Here is a 16,086-nt window from a genome sequence, read left to right on the forward strand (position 1 = left end):
GATGTGAGTTTTGAGACTGTGGCTGTCTCAAAGTTTTTGTGGAATGATGAAGCTTTTCAGTTTAAAGGAGGAGGGCTCAATTATTTCTGTTTCAACAGATCAAGAATGTAAGAAAAAGCTTTCATAGCTTCCTTAAATCGAAAATCTGCTTTGGCTGCTCTTTGATTTTTCCAATATTACTGATTTGTTGTTTATGTGCTGTTTTATTCTTGAAGGTTTGTTTGCTTACTTCCAATAATGGATAGACAGAGCAATCTGTTTCTCTTTTAATGTGTTCCTAGAGGCCAATGTAAGTTGAGAGAGGTTAGAAACAGGATTCAGAAGGGCTCCCAGCTTTCTTATTTCCAGGCTGAAGGAACTGAGAGTTGCGGCACAGTGATAATGCCAGTGCGAGTCTGGGGAAAATTGTCGCTATGTGCTTGGAGGAATAGTTTTTAATTGTTCCTCTGAAGCAGATGTTGGGGAAGCCTCATGAAAAGGCTCACCAGATCTTTCCCAAACAGTGTTTCTGACTTCTAAAAATACCCTATTTACTGATATATGCATGTATATTCCTCACTCTCTGTGTAAATAGAGGGGTTTATATATATATATATATGTATGTGTGTATATATATGTATATAATGTATTTATATGCGTATATCTTCACCTTTTGCAGAAATGTTAAGTTTTTTAAGGGAATACATTTCATATCTTGACTGGATATTAGTCGTGGCTCTGGCACTAAACCATTTAGGGTTGACTGTGAGGCTCTTGACATTACTGTAACTTTTTCATACTTTTGCATCCCTTACTGTGTATTCATTTCACTAAAAATAGAACTTTTCTCACTTTCTTAAAAAGGAAGGAAAATAACATCACGGGCAAACTTGTCAGCATCTAGGTAACATACATGACCTGAAGATTATCTCTGACTTGGAGACAGCCTCTCAGTGGCCTGCTGTGCTATTTCATGAGGAGAGTAGTTCATCAGTTGGCACTAATGATGAGGAAAAAGTGGCCTCTCTCTTTAAATATAAGTTAAACGTGTCAAGATTCAGCAAGAATTATAGACCCCTTGACTACTGTTTTCCCCACCCACATTAGCGTTTTGCATTTCAGCATTGTCCGTGGTGTTAAGTGCCAGTTTGGGGGAGTTGTGCGTGTATATTGTTAAAAACCAGTTTACCTGCTGCCATGCGTTCCAGGGGTGTAGGAGTTGTGGCCCTCTTGCTATTCCTCTCTGTAAAGAGAATTAAAACACACCCTTTGGGTTTATATTTTAAGAGTAACTTTCACCTAAAGTAAGTGCATATATGAATCTCAGCTTTACAGAATGTCTTCCCTGGCTTCTGGCTGTTTTGGAGCAGTGGCTCTCAGTGCTCACCATGCCTGTGCTGTGGCACAGGATATGTGAGGGTTGCTGAGTGCCATCTCCTGTGCCTGCATATGGCTGGAGCTGCAGCCAGTGCTGCTTTAGGGAACATAGGCCAGACAGTAAAGCTTGGAAACCCTGCTGTGGAGAAGCTGTCTAGCCACTTGCCCCATGTCTTGCTCAAATGATGTCACTGAACTTTTTAAAAAAAATGTCTCCTGTTCCAGTACTGTGCTTTTCTCAGGGAGGACCAGTTGTGTGCTGCAGCTGGGACTTCTGCCTTTTTGAATTCTTAGTAAAGAAGGGTCATCTTCATTTTTTAAAAAGTAAAATGTTTTTGTTTTACCCTTCAGAATCTCAAAATTAATTTTCTCTCATATTTAAAAAAAAAGTGTGCTGCCAAACAGCGGCATGTTAGCTCAGACAAAAAGGTATTTTTACAAAGTAAGCATTAGTGGAGATTAGTGTGAAACAGGAGGATGACTTGAAGCTTAGGTACAGGCATAAGCTTTCCTATATGAAAAGCTGCAGTGTGTCTCTCTGTGATCCCACGGATTTCATAGAATATGTAACTCTGAGAGCAGAATGGTATTCTGTTCACTTGAAATATCTGAAGAGTTTATATCTCTGTCTTAATGATGTTTGTGTTCTGTCTCCCTCCTTTCACCATCTCTGATGGTACGAATCAAGAAGACACACGTGTATCTCCCAAAGGGATTGCACAATTGGCTGGGTCATCTGGGAGGTTTGTATCTCCCTTTCGAGATGCCCACAAAGGATTGGTTCTACTGTTACAATAGTTTGACAGAAAGGGAGATATTTTTATATCAGATGAGAACATCAGTCCATCTAAACCAGTACTCCCTGTATTTCTGTCAGACAGCTCTAACGAATGATTCTGCTGCTTCTCCTTTTCCATTTCACCTGACCAATATTCATGGATTAGAACAAGTGGTCACTAGAGCACCTTCAGTGTAATGGTCTTCTCTGCCAGATGGATCTGCCATGTCCTTTTGACAAACAGTGTTAACATGATTATGAAGAACTGAGTTTATGCTTCTATGTGCCTCTTGAACTTATACACAAACCCAAAAATAAATCTAAAAATACGATGATGATGCTTGTCTTCTGAGAAGCACCTTTAGAAGCAGTGCAGTCCAGGGGCAGCCCATGTGAAGAATATGATTTACTGTGCTTAAGCAGAACTGGCAGAAGACATGTTAGCATCTCTGTGTCCCAGGGGATGACTTAGTGGTAGTCTTGAGGATAAAGGATGAGAAGGTCAGCTGCTCATCAATGTCAGTACGCTCTGCTCAGTTTATCTGAGATTGGTGCTGGTTAAAGGCCCACTTTTTATGATGATTCAAAGTAAAAAAATAGTGATTTGTGCTTTGGTGGGAACCGAATGGTTTGCAACTCAACAAAGAACAGACAATGGCCTTTCCTGTCTGTTTTCCATTAGGCTTGGATAAAGGCCTTTGGTACCCACAGCCAGCGGCCAAACAATTTCTGTATGTGCTCTATAGCTGTTTTGAGGTTCTGTGCTGTCCTGCAGGAGTAGAGGAAGGGAAAGGTTTTAAAAGTTACGACTTTTTGTCATGTCTGCCTCTCCAGTCAACCTGCTTTTCATCCAGTCCTGAGTGCAGGAACAAGTGGCCTAGGCAGAGATCGGGCGCTGAAGCCAGGGAATGACTACGGGTAAATACAAAGATTAGATGTTGAATGAAAATGAGACTCCTCAGACCAGCCCTTTGCGCTGAAGTGGTTAAGTGCGCTGTGATTAAAAGAAATAAGTAATTATCCTAATTATAGATAAAAAGATACAGAATTACCACTTTAAAAGCACCTCCTGTGCTCTGGAGTAGTTCTGTGATTTACAAAGGGGTAGTTCATAATTATGTAGCATAAGCAAGAGGGCACCCTCTGGGTGTAGTGCAGCAGCCCTGTCTCTCCAAGGTGGAGCTGGTGCTGTGCTTTGTCCCCCAAGCTCCAAAGTTCAAGTCTTGCTCCAGTGAGCAGGATGCTGCTAAGCCAAGAGAAATTGTGGGAACCTTTCCGTCTCAAGCTTAGTGCAGGGTATACCAGAGTTCACAGAGCTCTCCCGGCTTGGCCACAACTACTGCTAGAAATGGCTTTTATGATCACCAGGTTTTAAATAATAAATAAAACAAAGAAGCGAACTGAAGCACTGGAGAACAGCCCTGGGTGGTGACATCCTGTCACAATTGAAACATGGCAATTCTGCCGGCTAGTAACTTATTACAAAACGTTTCTTTACCAGCTTCTTCTTACTCTGGGGCAAAGTGCCTGTATGCCTGTGGGACTGAAAAGTTCCGGACACGCTGGGTCATGGATGCTGGCGGGTCCTCTGTGTCCCCGCTTGCAGTGCAGTGCTGGAAGACATGTTACACTCTTGCTCTCCCTGCTGCATCCCTTATTGTGCATAGGAATTTGGTTTCCAGTGCTGTCAGTCAATTCAGTGCCACGCATAAGCCCTAAATGCCCCACAGGCTGTTTGTCAGAATGTTCCTATTAACAACTCAGTGCAAATAAAGTGTGAGGGGAAGGGAAGGTGGAGAAATAAATCTTATTTTAAATCTTTTGAGCTGGTTTTATTTTAAATGGAAAGTTGCATGCAGACCACCCCAAGCTATTGTGCTGTGGTCTGCGTCAGCTGCTTGACTGTGCAAGGAAGATTGGGCTAGAGGTTAAGAGCATCACACAGGGGAAGGGTGCACTGAATTCCTTTTGTGCTGTATCCAGGAAGTTTTAACTCAGTTTGGAGTTGAAATACATTGACGCACATGGTAATCATTATAGGATGAGAACTGAATATTCGAATACAACAATTTGTTGCTCCCATTCTGGGGATTATGTTGGTTTCTGACTCTTGTAGAGGTAGAGACATGTTGTAGGGAGGTATAGAAAAATGAAGGGCAGATGCTATCCTGGAGTGCTGTCAGAGCTAATTGCTGAACTTAGCACAGTACCTGTTGTCCAGACACAAGTCTTTGCCTACCTAGTGGTGGGCTTCAGAAGGGTGGGTGGCTCTGCAGTATGACAGTACTGTTGTACTTGGTTTAAATGAGCTCTTCAAGCAAAGAACTGCAGCATTGTACACCAAGTGAGTGATGCAGAGAGAAAATGAAAACACTGCAATGTCTTTTGCTGTGGTCACACCACAGATGGAGGTAGGTAACAGCCTCCTGAACCAGCTTTTATTTAACTACCACAGGCATTGCTAGCAGAAGTAGTTTATCAGCAGTACTTGAATGTAGACAGCACACATCCATTGAACCCCTTCCTTTCCTGTGTAAGGACCTGCTGCTGTGTCCTCACTGCTTTATATTCCAGTCAGTACAGGACTACAAGAGCTCTAAATGTATCCCCAGTTTCAGTAGAACAATAGCAAACAAAGGAAAGACTGTAACTGGGTGTGAACATGGGAAATGGAGGATGCAAAGGTAAAAGCCCTGTCTCAGGAAGATCTGAGGCAGAATGCTGGTGGCACAAAAGCTTTGTGGCTCCTGTATCCCTTTTTCTTAGAGCATTGCTGGCAAGCTGGCCTGTCTCTCAGGACAGTGCCAGTCTCCATCTCAAGGCTGTCTCAGTCTTGCTCCTGTTCAGCCTCACAGAACCCTACCAATCCATAGTTAACAAAGAACAACAGGGAATCAGATACGGGAAATGTGTTAGAGAAGGAAAGAGTCTTGAGGAGTTGAGTAATGCGCATTTTTTCCATCCAGCGTAACTGCTAATGGTAACCTTTTATTACTGAGGTGGTTGGAGTGACTAGAATCTGGTTTGTTTATAGGGAGTACATGCATGGCTGTGTAGTCTAATGTGATCAAAAAAGGAAACTGATAATAAGGGAAAAATATACCTATGGAAGCAAGTCAGGTGATGTTTCTGTGTAATTCCAAGTAGCACTGCAGAGATTAACATCCTGGCAGCCTTTTCATCTTAAACTTTATTTTTATAGGGGTTTATAACTTGGCATTGAAGTCAGGAGTGGGTGGAAACTTGGCAAATGTGGTTCAGCCCAGAAAGTGAATGTTATTTATATTTATTTCTCACCAAGTTTTCAAAAACACTTGGTTACTGTTTTTATGTTCTAACAAGTAATAATTTGTTGGTTTCAGTGACTTATTCTCTGTGTACTCCTCAAACTACAAATAGTTCAGAACTTTTTCAGCTCTTCTGAAACTCCTAGCAGAAGGACTCTAGATTTTTAGGGTTGTCAGTGATGTAGCAGGATGCTCCAAGTATTTCATTACACTGAGCAACAGCTTTATTCGACTTACACCTGCTAAGTAGCTGTTGTACATTTGGAATAATTGCATTTGGCTGGCAACTGTGTGTATTTAATGGCATTACTCAGGTACAGGCTTAGTGCAGAGAGGCTGAGGAGGTGACAATATGGCCTTGTGGTCTCTGAATCATCAGTGTTGCAGACAAAGCAGCCCCTCCTCACTCCCCTGCCCACACCCCTGTATCACACAGTGATGGGTCCATCCCTGGAATTAGCGCTACTCCTATTGCATATTTCACATTGATTTCGTGTCTGTTCCTAAAGTGGTATAGAACTTTCTGTACCTCATTCCAGGGAGGCCTACTGACATCATGAGGAGCAGCTTTTGAATAGGGATTTTCCATATTTTCAGCAAGATGAAATACTGCGTTATGTATCTGGCAGCCTGTGAGTAACACAGCAAAACGGTCATTTGCTGACAATAATATTTATGTATCACATGTATTGCATTGGCTTTCATAGTTGAAATACAAGTAAACGCTTACTTAGAAAATCAGTTGAGTTGAAACATTAGCTTTTGTGGAAAAGTGGAATTCATAGTTTTCTTCAAAATTAATTTTTATTTTAAAATTTTAAAGCAATTATTTTACAGAAGGCTAAAGATGTTATGGGGTTTTCCTTTAAAAGAATGGGAAGAATGAGTTAAAATTTCTTACAAGGAAGTCCTGGATATTAAATCACCTAGTTGTAAAATTCAGTACTAGTGTTGTTCCAGAGTGACAGTTCTAAAGATAGTAGCTATGTGTTTGTATGTGTTCAGGTCATGAGTCCTTCTTTGTCTTAGAGTAACTTTGGAAGGTGAAAAGAGCTGTCTTTCTACTGAGAAGGAAACAGAACAAGCCATCAGTAAGCTGTCATTCTGAGTTTTAACTGTGTAAAGCTTCAAAGCTTTATACAGATTAGGTTTTTAAAAAGAGTTCAAAACCTCGTACAGTTGTTAATCATTACACAAGTTGTAATAGTATTATGGCCTTTATGAAATAAATCCTATCTTGTTATTTGCTGAGACCAATACGGGGATGAGGTAGTGGTTTTCTATGATACACTTCTCTGAACACTTTCATATGAGATCCATATAAAAATGCCTATTCAATTGCATGTAGGGAGGCTCACGGACTCTGCAACCTACTGTAAAATGACTCCTGATTGCTTAAAATTATCTAGGTAGGAGTTATATTTATGCACTTTTCAAACTTCATTTCCTATTTCAAATAGTACTTTAAGAGGAAATTTTCTTTTTTAATAAGTGCATTTAGTTTTGCAGTTACATGAAAAGATACTGTGATATTGCTGACATAAGATATTTAACAGGGGGACAATACACATCAGTGTATAAAACTATGAAACTACAGTGTATGCATTTTGCGTGTGCTGTTTAGTTTTTTGTAACATGATGTCACTTGGAGATCACTGTTGTGCTAAACAAGGTTTTTTTTGAAGAAAGTGAAGCCACTTTCTTTCAAGTGGGCATTCATGCAGAAGTGCTTTAAAGTTTCTAGACAGACTCATGGTGTGAGGCTTTGGCTACAGGAACCATTGCTTTAAACTTTTCTCATGTGTGAATTTCATTGTTTTGTAATATGCTTTCACGCAACCAGCATGAGTCTGCTGTGGTGCACCTGGGTGAGCTGATGGTACCAGATAGCTTTATCCACACACAGTGCAAGATGGAGTTTATGTGAAAAAGATAACAGTTGCTGAGTTCGGAATGAGAAGCTGTGCCATGAGCTGCACAGGGAATGGCCTTGTTTCTATTTGGTTTGTGTGAATGGATGCCAATTCGAGTTTGTTTCCTTTACATAGATACCAGTGATTCTGAAAGACTGACCGCTTTTAAAGGTTACTCAACAGATTCAAATATTAGTAACAATACAAATGGAAGTGTCCAAGCTTGTTCCTTTAGGGAAGGAGGCTGGAGAGGATACCTGCTACTGGTTTATACAGACTCTTCATGAATTGTGGATGAAGCCTGAGAAGTCCAAAAGAATGTTAATTATTCTTGTTGCTTTTACTTCGTGTTTCTTTTGCTTATGTTTCTGTGATATTTCTATGCAAGTGTAGACTTATAAAGTAAAGTAGGTGCTGTTGTGTACAGTCACCTGCAATATAATCCTTGCCCTGAGTGCAAACTGAAATGACAGCAAGCTAATTTTTCTCTTTTAACAGTGGAAAGAGTGGAAAGAGAAAACCTTTCAGACTATTGTGTTCTTGGTCAACGTCCCATGCACTTACCAAATATCAACCAGCTGGCAACTTTGGGAAAAACTAATGAACAGTCTCCTCATGGCCAAATTCACCACAGTACTCCAATCCGAAACCAAGTGCCAACGATGCAAACAATGATAAACCCTGGGCTCCTGTCTCCTCAGCTCAGTCCACAACTGGTGAGGCAGCAGATAGCGATGGCCCATCTGATAAACCAGCAGATTGCTGTCAGCCGACTGTTGGCTCACCAGCACCCACAGGCTATCAACCAGCAGTTCTTGAATCATCCACCCATCCCTAGAGCTGTCAAACCAGAGCCATCAAATTCATCGGTGGAAGTCTCTCCAGATATTTACCAGCAAGTCAGAGATGAGCTGAAGAGAGCCAGTGTGTCTCAAGCTGTCTTTGCAAGAGTAGCATTCAACCGCACACAGGTATCAATTTCTATTCTATAACCAAGAAGGGACAAAACTGTGGCTCTTGTGGGGCTGATGGTTGTTGCAGATCAAGGCAGGGGGTGTGCCATAGAAACAGGTCAAACCACTCTCAGTCTTTTCCCCAGTCTCTTTGTCAGTTTTGAACAAGGCTACTTCTTCCTGGAAGAAACGCTGTTTGTTTGCATTTGGCCACTCCTGCACCGTTACCTGAGCTTTGTTCTCTAGCAGTCATTCCGCTCATGGGAGTTCTTCCCTGAGCTCCTCTCTGTGGTTATAAACTTCCACATTTGCTCCTGCCTGATTGCCAGGAAGAGGTAATAAGAGACTGAGAGTTAGAGGTGTTTTTGGGCTTCCTTCTTGACACTTCCTCAATTCGTTCCTGTGGTACAACTGATGCCGCAGCTAGTGCTGCTCCCACAAGAAATGTGTAGGGCAAGTGTGCTGGGAAAAGTGTCTGCCTTTTGTAGCAGATTGTGTTTGCTTTCATACATCTGACACAGGTTTTCTCACTCACCTAGTGAAATGCAGATGTTGAAATGATTGCATGATAGTATCAGCTTAAGCCTGGCACCTGGGGCACCCAGGGTGAATGTGTGCTTGGAAAGACAGGCCATTTACATTTATCCTGCTGTCTTTGGAGCAGGATACAACATGTGATCTCTCAATTGTGATACTCTGTATCAAGGCTTAAGAAATGGAAAGTGGCTTAATATTTAATATTGGTACAAATTCCTTTTGCATAACTGGAGTTGTTCTTTGAGGTAAGATTTACCAGCAAGAGAAGAAAAGGGGGAGTGTGTATCTCTTGGAGGCCTGTCCCTTGTCCCATACAGTGCCTTTGTCTGTTCTCCTAGATTAATGATTTTCTTTGGCACTGCCATTTTGGAAATGCCATGTTATGAGGGAACTAATTAAAGTATGGAGCACATTTTATTACTTCCCTTCTTCCATTAAATTTGTAAGATGGCTGCACTCAGAAAAAAACCACGAGTTCTGGGGTTAGCCTTGAGGATATCAAATGAAAACTACATAGGAATGTATGAGTATTTCCTCTTTTAAATGCTGCTTTTAATTTGGAAAAGCTTTTCATCCCTCTGGGGTCATAACCTGTTGTATATAAAGCCTGCTATAATCAAGGTAGATGGTATTGACAGAATGACATATTCTGAACTGGAGCAAGAGGTCGGCAATAACGTTGCCAGTGAGGGTTTTGTCACTGTCACCAAACATGAAGCTCTCCTTTAGCCAGACTGGGAGACTTGGGTTGGTAATGCCCAAGTCTGCTATTAAATCAAAGGCTCATTCCCCAACAAGAAAGGAATTACCTGCTTCTTAGCCCTCCGTCGTAAGTAATACGATGTACTCTACAGTTCATGATACTGACTCCAGAACAGGCAAGTCTTACAGCATCCATAAAAGATTTGCCCATCTCACAACAGTTTTGTTAGTCAACAGGGCCCTAATATAGAGGACCAGTGGTCTTACATACAGTGCATCATGCCCCCAGGAACCATCATTGCAGCAGAAGAGTGTAGATACACGCTTAGGTTTCCTTGTCCTCAGCTGTTAATTCCAACTCAAATCAAGCTCCCCTCACATCAGGGACTACTCAGGATATTAAGAAGAGGGGCTCAGACAGTCAGTGTTGCACTGCACAGTAGAAGGTGTGGGATATTTCCACACGTCCATGGTGGAGAAGCAAACTCTGTTAAAGGCACTTGGAGTGGAAAATTCAAGTCTACTCTCACCTGCTTGCATCCCCCCTGCTGCCTCCGAGGTACAGAGAGGTGTGTGTTTCTCTCTGGAAAGGTTTGGGTTTGTTGCATTTCACAGAAGTGCCAGCATTGGAAACTGGAAGTCTGTTGTTTCTCGTGATGGTACCAAATAATAGATGCTGTGTGCCAGCCAGCTAATAATGGTATTAATGACTGCATTATGGGCCACTGCTTAATCTTTCTTCATGGTAGCTCGGTGGTGTACATTAGCCTATAATTAAGTATAGCTTCATGAAATATGTACTGTGAGACTTGTTTAATAGATAAATTATTCTCTAATTTATTTTAAAGTCCAATGACCTACATACTCAATGCTGAAAAGCCCCTTCTTACTAACATTATTTCTCCCCTGAGACCTTCCATCTGAGCAAATCTGTTAAATGGAGTAGAGGAAGCTTTGATCCAAACTAGGCTAAATCCATCGGAACAAGTGGCTGACAGTTGTATGTATGCACGTGTGTGTGGGAGGGAGAACGTGAGGAGGGTCAGAAGGAGAGATGAAATTGTATGGTTTGTGAAACATCCAGATCTTCCTCTTGAAGGTGGAAGTACGTAACTGAAGACAGTGTTTCCTTACACCTCTGGCCATGTTGTCTGCACACATGAAAACAAAGCGCTTTGGGCTCTGTGACAAGTTCTGAACATTTCCTGGAGCACTGTGCTCCCACTGAGGTGGAGACTGAACATCAGGCAGTTTAGTACCTGCCGTATGCACAGGAGAGCTGCACAGGGTGTTTGGTGAGGAGCTGGCCCAGGCTGAGTTAGCCATGAAGAGGGTTTCTTTCAAACAGAAAGTTCCAAAGTGAACATTTTCCTTTTCGTTTGAAAATGGGAATGAAGAACCCTCAAAGTGTATATGCCTGATTTTTAGTAAGTGTCTTCGGCTAACCTCTGCTTCTTCTTATATTTAGAGATTCACTGTCATAATTTTAATTCATGCTATTGTGGAATCTAAATGCCTATTTGTTCAGCATGTGGGATGGGTAGAAGCACACCCACAGAGACAATATAATTATTGCAGGTGGTTTTAATGACACTTTTCAGTAAGTATGAAATTCCTACACAACTTTCAAAATATTTAAAATGGTGGTGCACCATACCACGTTTGTCTAAGATGGTGTTGCCCACAGTCTGCTCAGCAATGGTAAGAATGGTGTCTGTTGTAATGGCACCCTCTTGGGCTCTGCATAGCCTTCCCTGCTCTTGCGGCCTGGAGAGAGCTTGCCACGGCTAAGGCAGTTAGCAATGTTACTGAGGCAGGAGGTTCAGTTTCTTGCTTATGTAATTGCGTTGCTTGTGCCCAGGTTTTTTACAGCCAGGATCCTTGGCCTTGGCTCCCTCTTGCCTGTGACCCCTAAGTCAGAAGAATGTGTTGTTTACTGAAACAGTTTGTTGCTTCTGCTCAGACTGTTGCTCTGAACTAACAGCTCACTAATGGAAAGTTAGGCATCCTTATCTGGACCTAAAAAACTGCATGCAGGAATATGAGTGGGTTTGAATTGAAGGCAGACAGCTTTATGAGGCCTATCAAATAGAGTTAGATAGTCATATCTGATACCTTTAAAATGGAAGGCATCTTTGTAAAGCACGTAGGCATGAAGCCAGGCTGTAAGCTGAAGTTGTTATTAAAACAGTCATTAGTGAAAGGCTTAATTTCTGTAAGACTTTGGCACTTTTTGATTGCATAGAGCTATTCAATCTTGAGGAAAAAAACAAGGAAAATTCTGATTAATACTGCAAATCTGTAAGAGAAGTACAACTGTCAGAGTCAGAGCAGGTGAACCTCACACTTGGAATTGCCCTTTGTACATTTTTAAAAGCAGTCAAAGCTTGTGAGTGAAGTGCCTGCAATATACAGACTGTAGAGGGTGAGGAGGCTTTAATGCACAGAGGGAGCTGATGTTTCTTGTTGGTCTCAAACAGTGCAGTGAAGTCAAAAGGTTGTCAGGACAGTGCAGTACTGCTCCAGTACTGGAGTTCTCAAAAAATTCCTGCCTGGCTGAAGCATGGATCATCTTTACGTCAGGATAACTTCTAGGTGACAAATGGCCTCTAAAAGCATGAGCACCCTCCATGTTGGCCAACAAAGATGCTCTGAAATGAGAGGCAGGACAAGGGGCCGGATGGTCAAGGCTATGGACTTCTTCCTAGAGGAGAATACACACATGGAGTTTGGTCCATGCTCAGGGCAGAGTCCTTGTACCATCCTGCAGCAGTATATTATCTTCTAATACAGCATTCAAATTGCAACCAAAAGGTAGTAATAACCAGAACTTGCTTAATGAAGGTTGTAATGTTTTGATAAATTGTTAGGTGGTGTTGGTTACAGGAAAAAGTAGGACTGAGAGGACTGTTTTAAAGGGAATGCATGAAAATGCTCTCTTGGATTTACCTTGTCCTTCACCGGAAAGCTTTTCAGCAAATCTGGAGGAGCTCAAGTGATCCCACTCCTCAAAATTCAAGCTGGAAAATAGGTAATTTGAACCCTGTTCTGCATAAAGAAAATGAGCATATTATTCTTCTCTTCGTTTGTTCAGCATCCCTCTTTGCTGCAGGCTCATGGAGTTGTAGTCAGGACAGTTTATTTGGCTCTTTTTAAAGAGTCCAGACAGTTTAAATCACTTGATCAGTGAACTGCTGCTCTCCTTGGGAGTGCCCAGTGGACTGCAAAGCCTTTAGACTGAAGGAGTGTTTCAGTTTGTATCTTTCTCTTTTTTTGAGCATCTTTTTTTTTTTGCCAATGTTGTGAAATAATAGCCAAAACTAGTAAAATGCTTGGGCAAGTGGCCAGTGCTTGTTTTACTGAACAGCCTCCGAAACTGGAAATATCATTGTGAGGCTTTTAAAATCAAGTCGTTGTGGGGCCAGATACAAAGAGAGCTGGATAAAAACACCAGTGTGTTCAGGCTGCTTGTAACTTTATTCCCAAAGAGCACTGCTCCCTCCTTCCTGCCCTGAGTAGCTCCATGTGGGAGCGTTGGCTTCCCAGCCTGCAGATGGGAAAGCAGCACACACCCAGCTCAGCTCCTGCCTGGTTTAGTGGCGCCAGCCACGTCTCTTTGGATTAAAGGAGTAACAGCCTGAGGAGGAGGGAACTCCACCAGCTTCAGATGTAGCGAAGTTTATGATGAAATAAGCTGCAGCAATCCTCCTTGTTCAAGGGATTTGGTCACAGAAGTGCACAGGAGTCCTTGGCTGCAGGAGTGGTTGACGCATAGGGGAACACAGGATTGAGTGGTACCCCAACTTCTGGTGCAACTGTAGGCAAGTCCAGGGTTCTGCAATGAGGAAGAGGGAAGTAGCATTTCTGTGGCATACAAAGGTGTCACTGGTCACCTGTAGAGGGTTTGGGGGCTCTGAAAGCAGGAGGGTGGTTGTTAGGGTAGTAAGGCTATGGGTTGTGACCCCTCGTTTTAATTCTTTCGTTGGCAAAATTCCCCCAAATGGAAGTGGGTTCAGAAAAGAGTCCTCTACAAGGCATTAAAATCAGAAATATGGTTTGTTGAAATAACTGTGTCTTCCACCTCTATTTGCTTGTGAGCCAAATCCTGGACAGAATTCCTTTTGCAAATAATTTTCCCTTTAACTCACATGAGAGGAACACAAGCAGCTTTAATTCTCTGCCTGGTATCTAGTGAGACAGTCATGCTGCATTCATCGCTATGGTGTCTGCCCCATTGTGCACAGACTTTCAATTAGCAAGGCTTCTGGTTTGGGTTTTCAGGGGGATTTTTTGTTGGTTTTTACCCTCTCAGAAAACTCTCATAGCATGAAACGCTTTCATGCTGCCTACTTGTTTTATTCTTGGGTGTAATGTGGCACAAGCAGCGTTCTGTTGTACTCATAGGAAAGAAGGCAGTCTGTAAGGGAAGTGCTTAATTTAATAAATTGCAGATTTTTGGTACATGGGATATTTGTTCCAACAGTGGGTTTTGCACTGCCCAAAATTTCAGTTTCAATTAACTTAATTGTATTCAATAAGCTGAATGAAAAGATCTTAAGTAGCATGTGAGTCAGGCTTTCAGAATGTGTGCTTGTAGGAGGTGGCTGCTGCCTGCTCAGCTGATACACAGGAGTCCTGAGCCTTGGAAGCAAAGGCATGGACCTACAGTGTGCACAAGCTGTGTGTCTTTGCTAATTTTCCAGCATATTCCAGGATAAAGGTCTGACATGCATGTCATATAAATGGTGGCACTTTGTGGCTGCAGGTGGTCGGTCTTTCTCTGCCTCGTTTTCTGCATGCATCCACATTCAGATCCGCATGCACATCCTGTCTTCCCTCATAAAAACAGATACCATAATAAAAAAGAGGCTTTATTAAACTAATGCAATAAAGCCGTTTTCTTTGAGGATTTAAGCACTTCAATTTTAATAATAAAAATCAAATTTTCATTGTTGCACCCTGTATAAGTTTTATTCAAATCAGTCTCTAAATGCTTTGTGCCTAAGCAGCTCTCTCCTGAGATGTATGTATTTTAGCATTAGCTAAATGAGTTTAAGAACAAGGCTCATACTCTGGCTGAATCTGGAGATCAGAAGATTTCTTGTAAATGAAGGACTGATGTGATGTGTACACTGAAGGATGCTGGGAGACTGTTGGTCTCCCATTCACAGGGAGTCAGACTCAGTCAGAGTCCTTCAGGTTCTGGAGTTTGTAAAACTGATACAAATGTAGCACCACACATTTTTACCATTGACAGAGAAGAGCTGGTCAGGCAACAGGGTACAAAGACACTTTTGCCTGATGGAAACTGTGACAGAATGGAGATGAAGGTGCTTGGTTTGGCTAACCACTCAAAATTTACCGCTGATTATCTAAAGCAATTTTGCTCAGCAAAATTGGACGGGACACATTTCCAGGATAAGCATTTCTGATAGACTTCCAGCACTTCTGCTTCATATCCTATCTGGAATTAGGAAGAGATGCAAGGGATTGAAAACAAAGCAGTGAGCATTTGAAAATGAGCTTGAGTCCCAAGAAGCCTACAGGTACTTCATATAGAGGTTCTTGTTGAATGCTGTCTACTTAGAGGCAAAGAGTAGTATTTCAGAATTATTGAATGTATCTTGTTCAGCCCCATAGACAATACTGAAGGTGAGACTTGGGGTAAATGCAGAGAGGCGGAGAGATGTCACAGTAAAATCCTGCCTTGATGTGAGAAGAACTCAGCGGGTGGAATTGCTTTATTCCTTGAAGGGTTGTGAGAAGTCAGTGCTTCTTCTGCAGAGCTCCTGGACTGACCTGCTGCCTCCAGCTTGCACTTGCAAGTAGCAGACAACTGTAAATATAAATGGTCATTTTAGCCTGGCAAAGTCAAGTTTGTTGTTGTATTCTCAAGGTACAATTACGGTGTAGTTCAGTAGAAACGCGTAGCTAACCGGGGTGCTGCCTTCCGTGCTGGAAATAGGCCTTGTGTGCTGAGAGGGGACATCACTGACCATTAAGATCCGGATATTGAAACTGAATAAATGTCTACATTTTCTCATCCTTTCCTTGATGGAAAACAGAATATCTTTTCTGTTGAGACTTGTCAGTACAAGTGCAGGGCTTAAAAGTACTTGGAACTTTAAGCACTGCAGAAGCAATATTTTTCTAGTATTTCAGCATTTTCTCTGTTGCTTTTGGCCATAGCTGAAGTATGGAGAGGCACAAATAGACTGAAAGTCTGAAAAAGTGTTTATGCTTTTTCAGTCCTTCATATATATATAATTTCCTTATACAGAACATATAAACTGAGGTTTAGCACATTAGTTGGGTTTATTTAAATTTTTGCCTTGGCCAGTGCTTTGATTGTCCAAAGCCTGTTCTGAGCCCCTTTAACATTGGTGCCTGGTTTTGTAGTCAAATGGCTTAGGTCTGTAAGAGGAAGAGCATGACTTCTATCCAAGTCATTGAACCTGATGTGTGTGAGGCCCTGTGCAGCACTTGGGAGTCTCCTGCTGCCTGATGGCCCTTGTCCTCCTCTGTCCCCAGCACACGAGTGTCTGGGCTGCACTCCAGCA

At 42.0% G+C, this 16,086-nt stretch overlaps 1 protein-coding gene across 2 annotated transcripts in view; it reads left to right on the plus strand.

The window, feature by feature from the left end:
• SATB2 (SATB homeobox 2) overlaps positions 1 to 16,086 on the plus strand; it is a 133,043-nt gene that overhangs the window by 70,791 nt on the left and 46,166 nt on the right. For both annotated transcript variants that reach the window (XM_042041127.1, XM_042041128.1), the window contains exon 7: positions 7,833 to 8,305. In XM_042041127.1, the coding sequence (XP_041897061.1) occupies positions 7,833 to 8,305 (473 nt within the window). The remainder of the gene's footprint in view (positions 1 to 7,832; positions 8,306 to 16,086) is intronic.

Source organism: Corvus kubaryi, unplaced genomic scaffold, assembly GCF_017639235.1.
Source record: "Corvus kubaryi isolate FWS band 111438036 unplaced genomic scaffold, C.kubaryi_AGA036_p1.0 37396, whole genome shotgun sequence".
Classification (NCBI taxonomy): domain Eukaryota; kingdom Metazoa; phylum Chordata; class Aves; order Passeriformes; family Corvidae; genus Corvus; species Corvus kubaryi.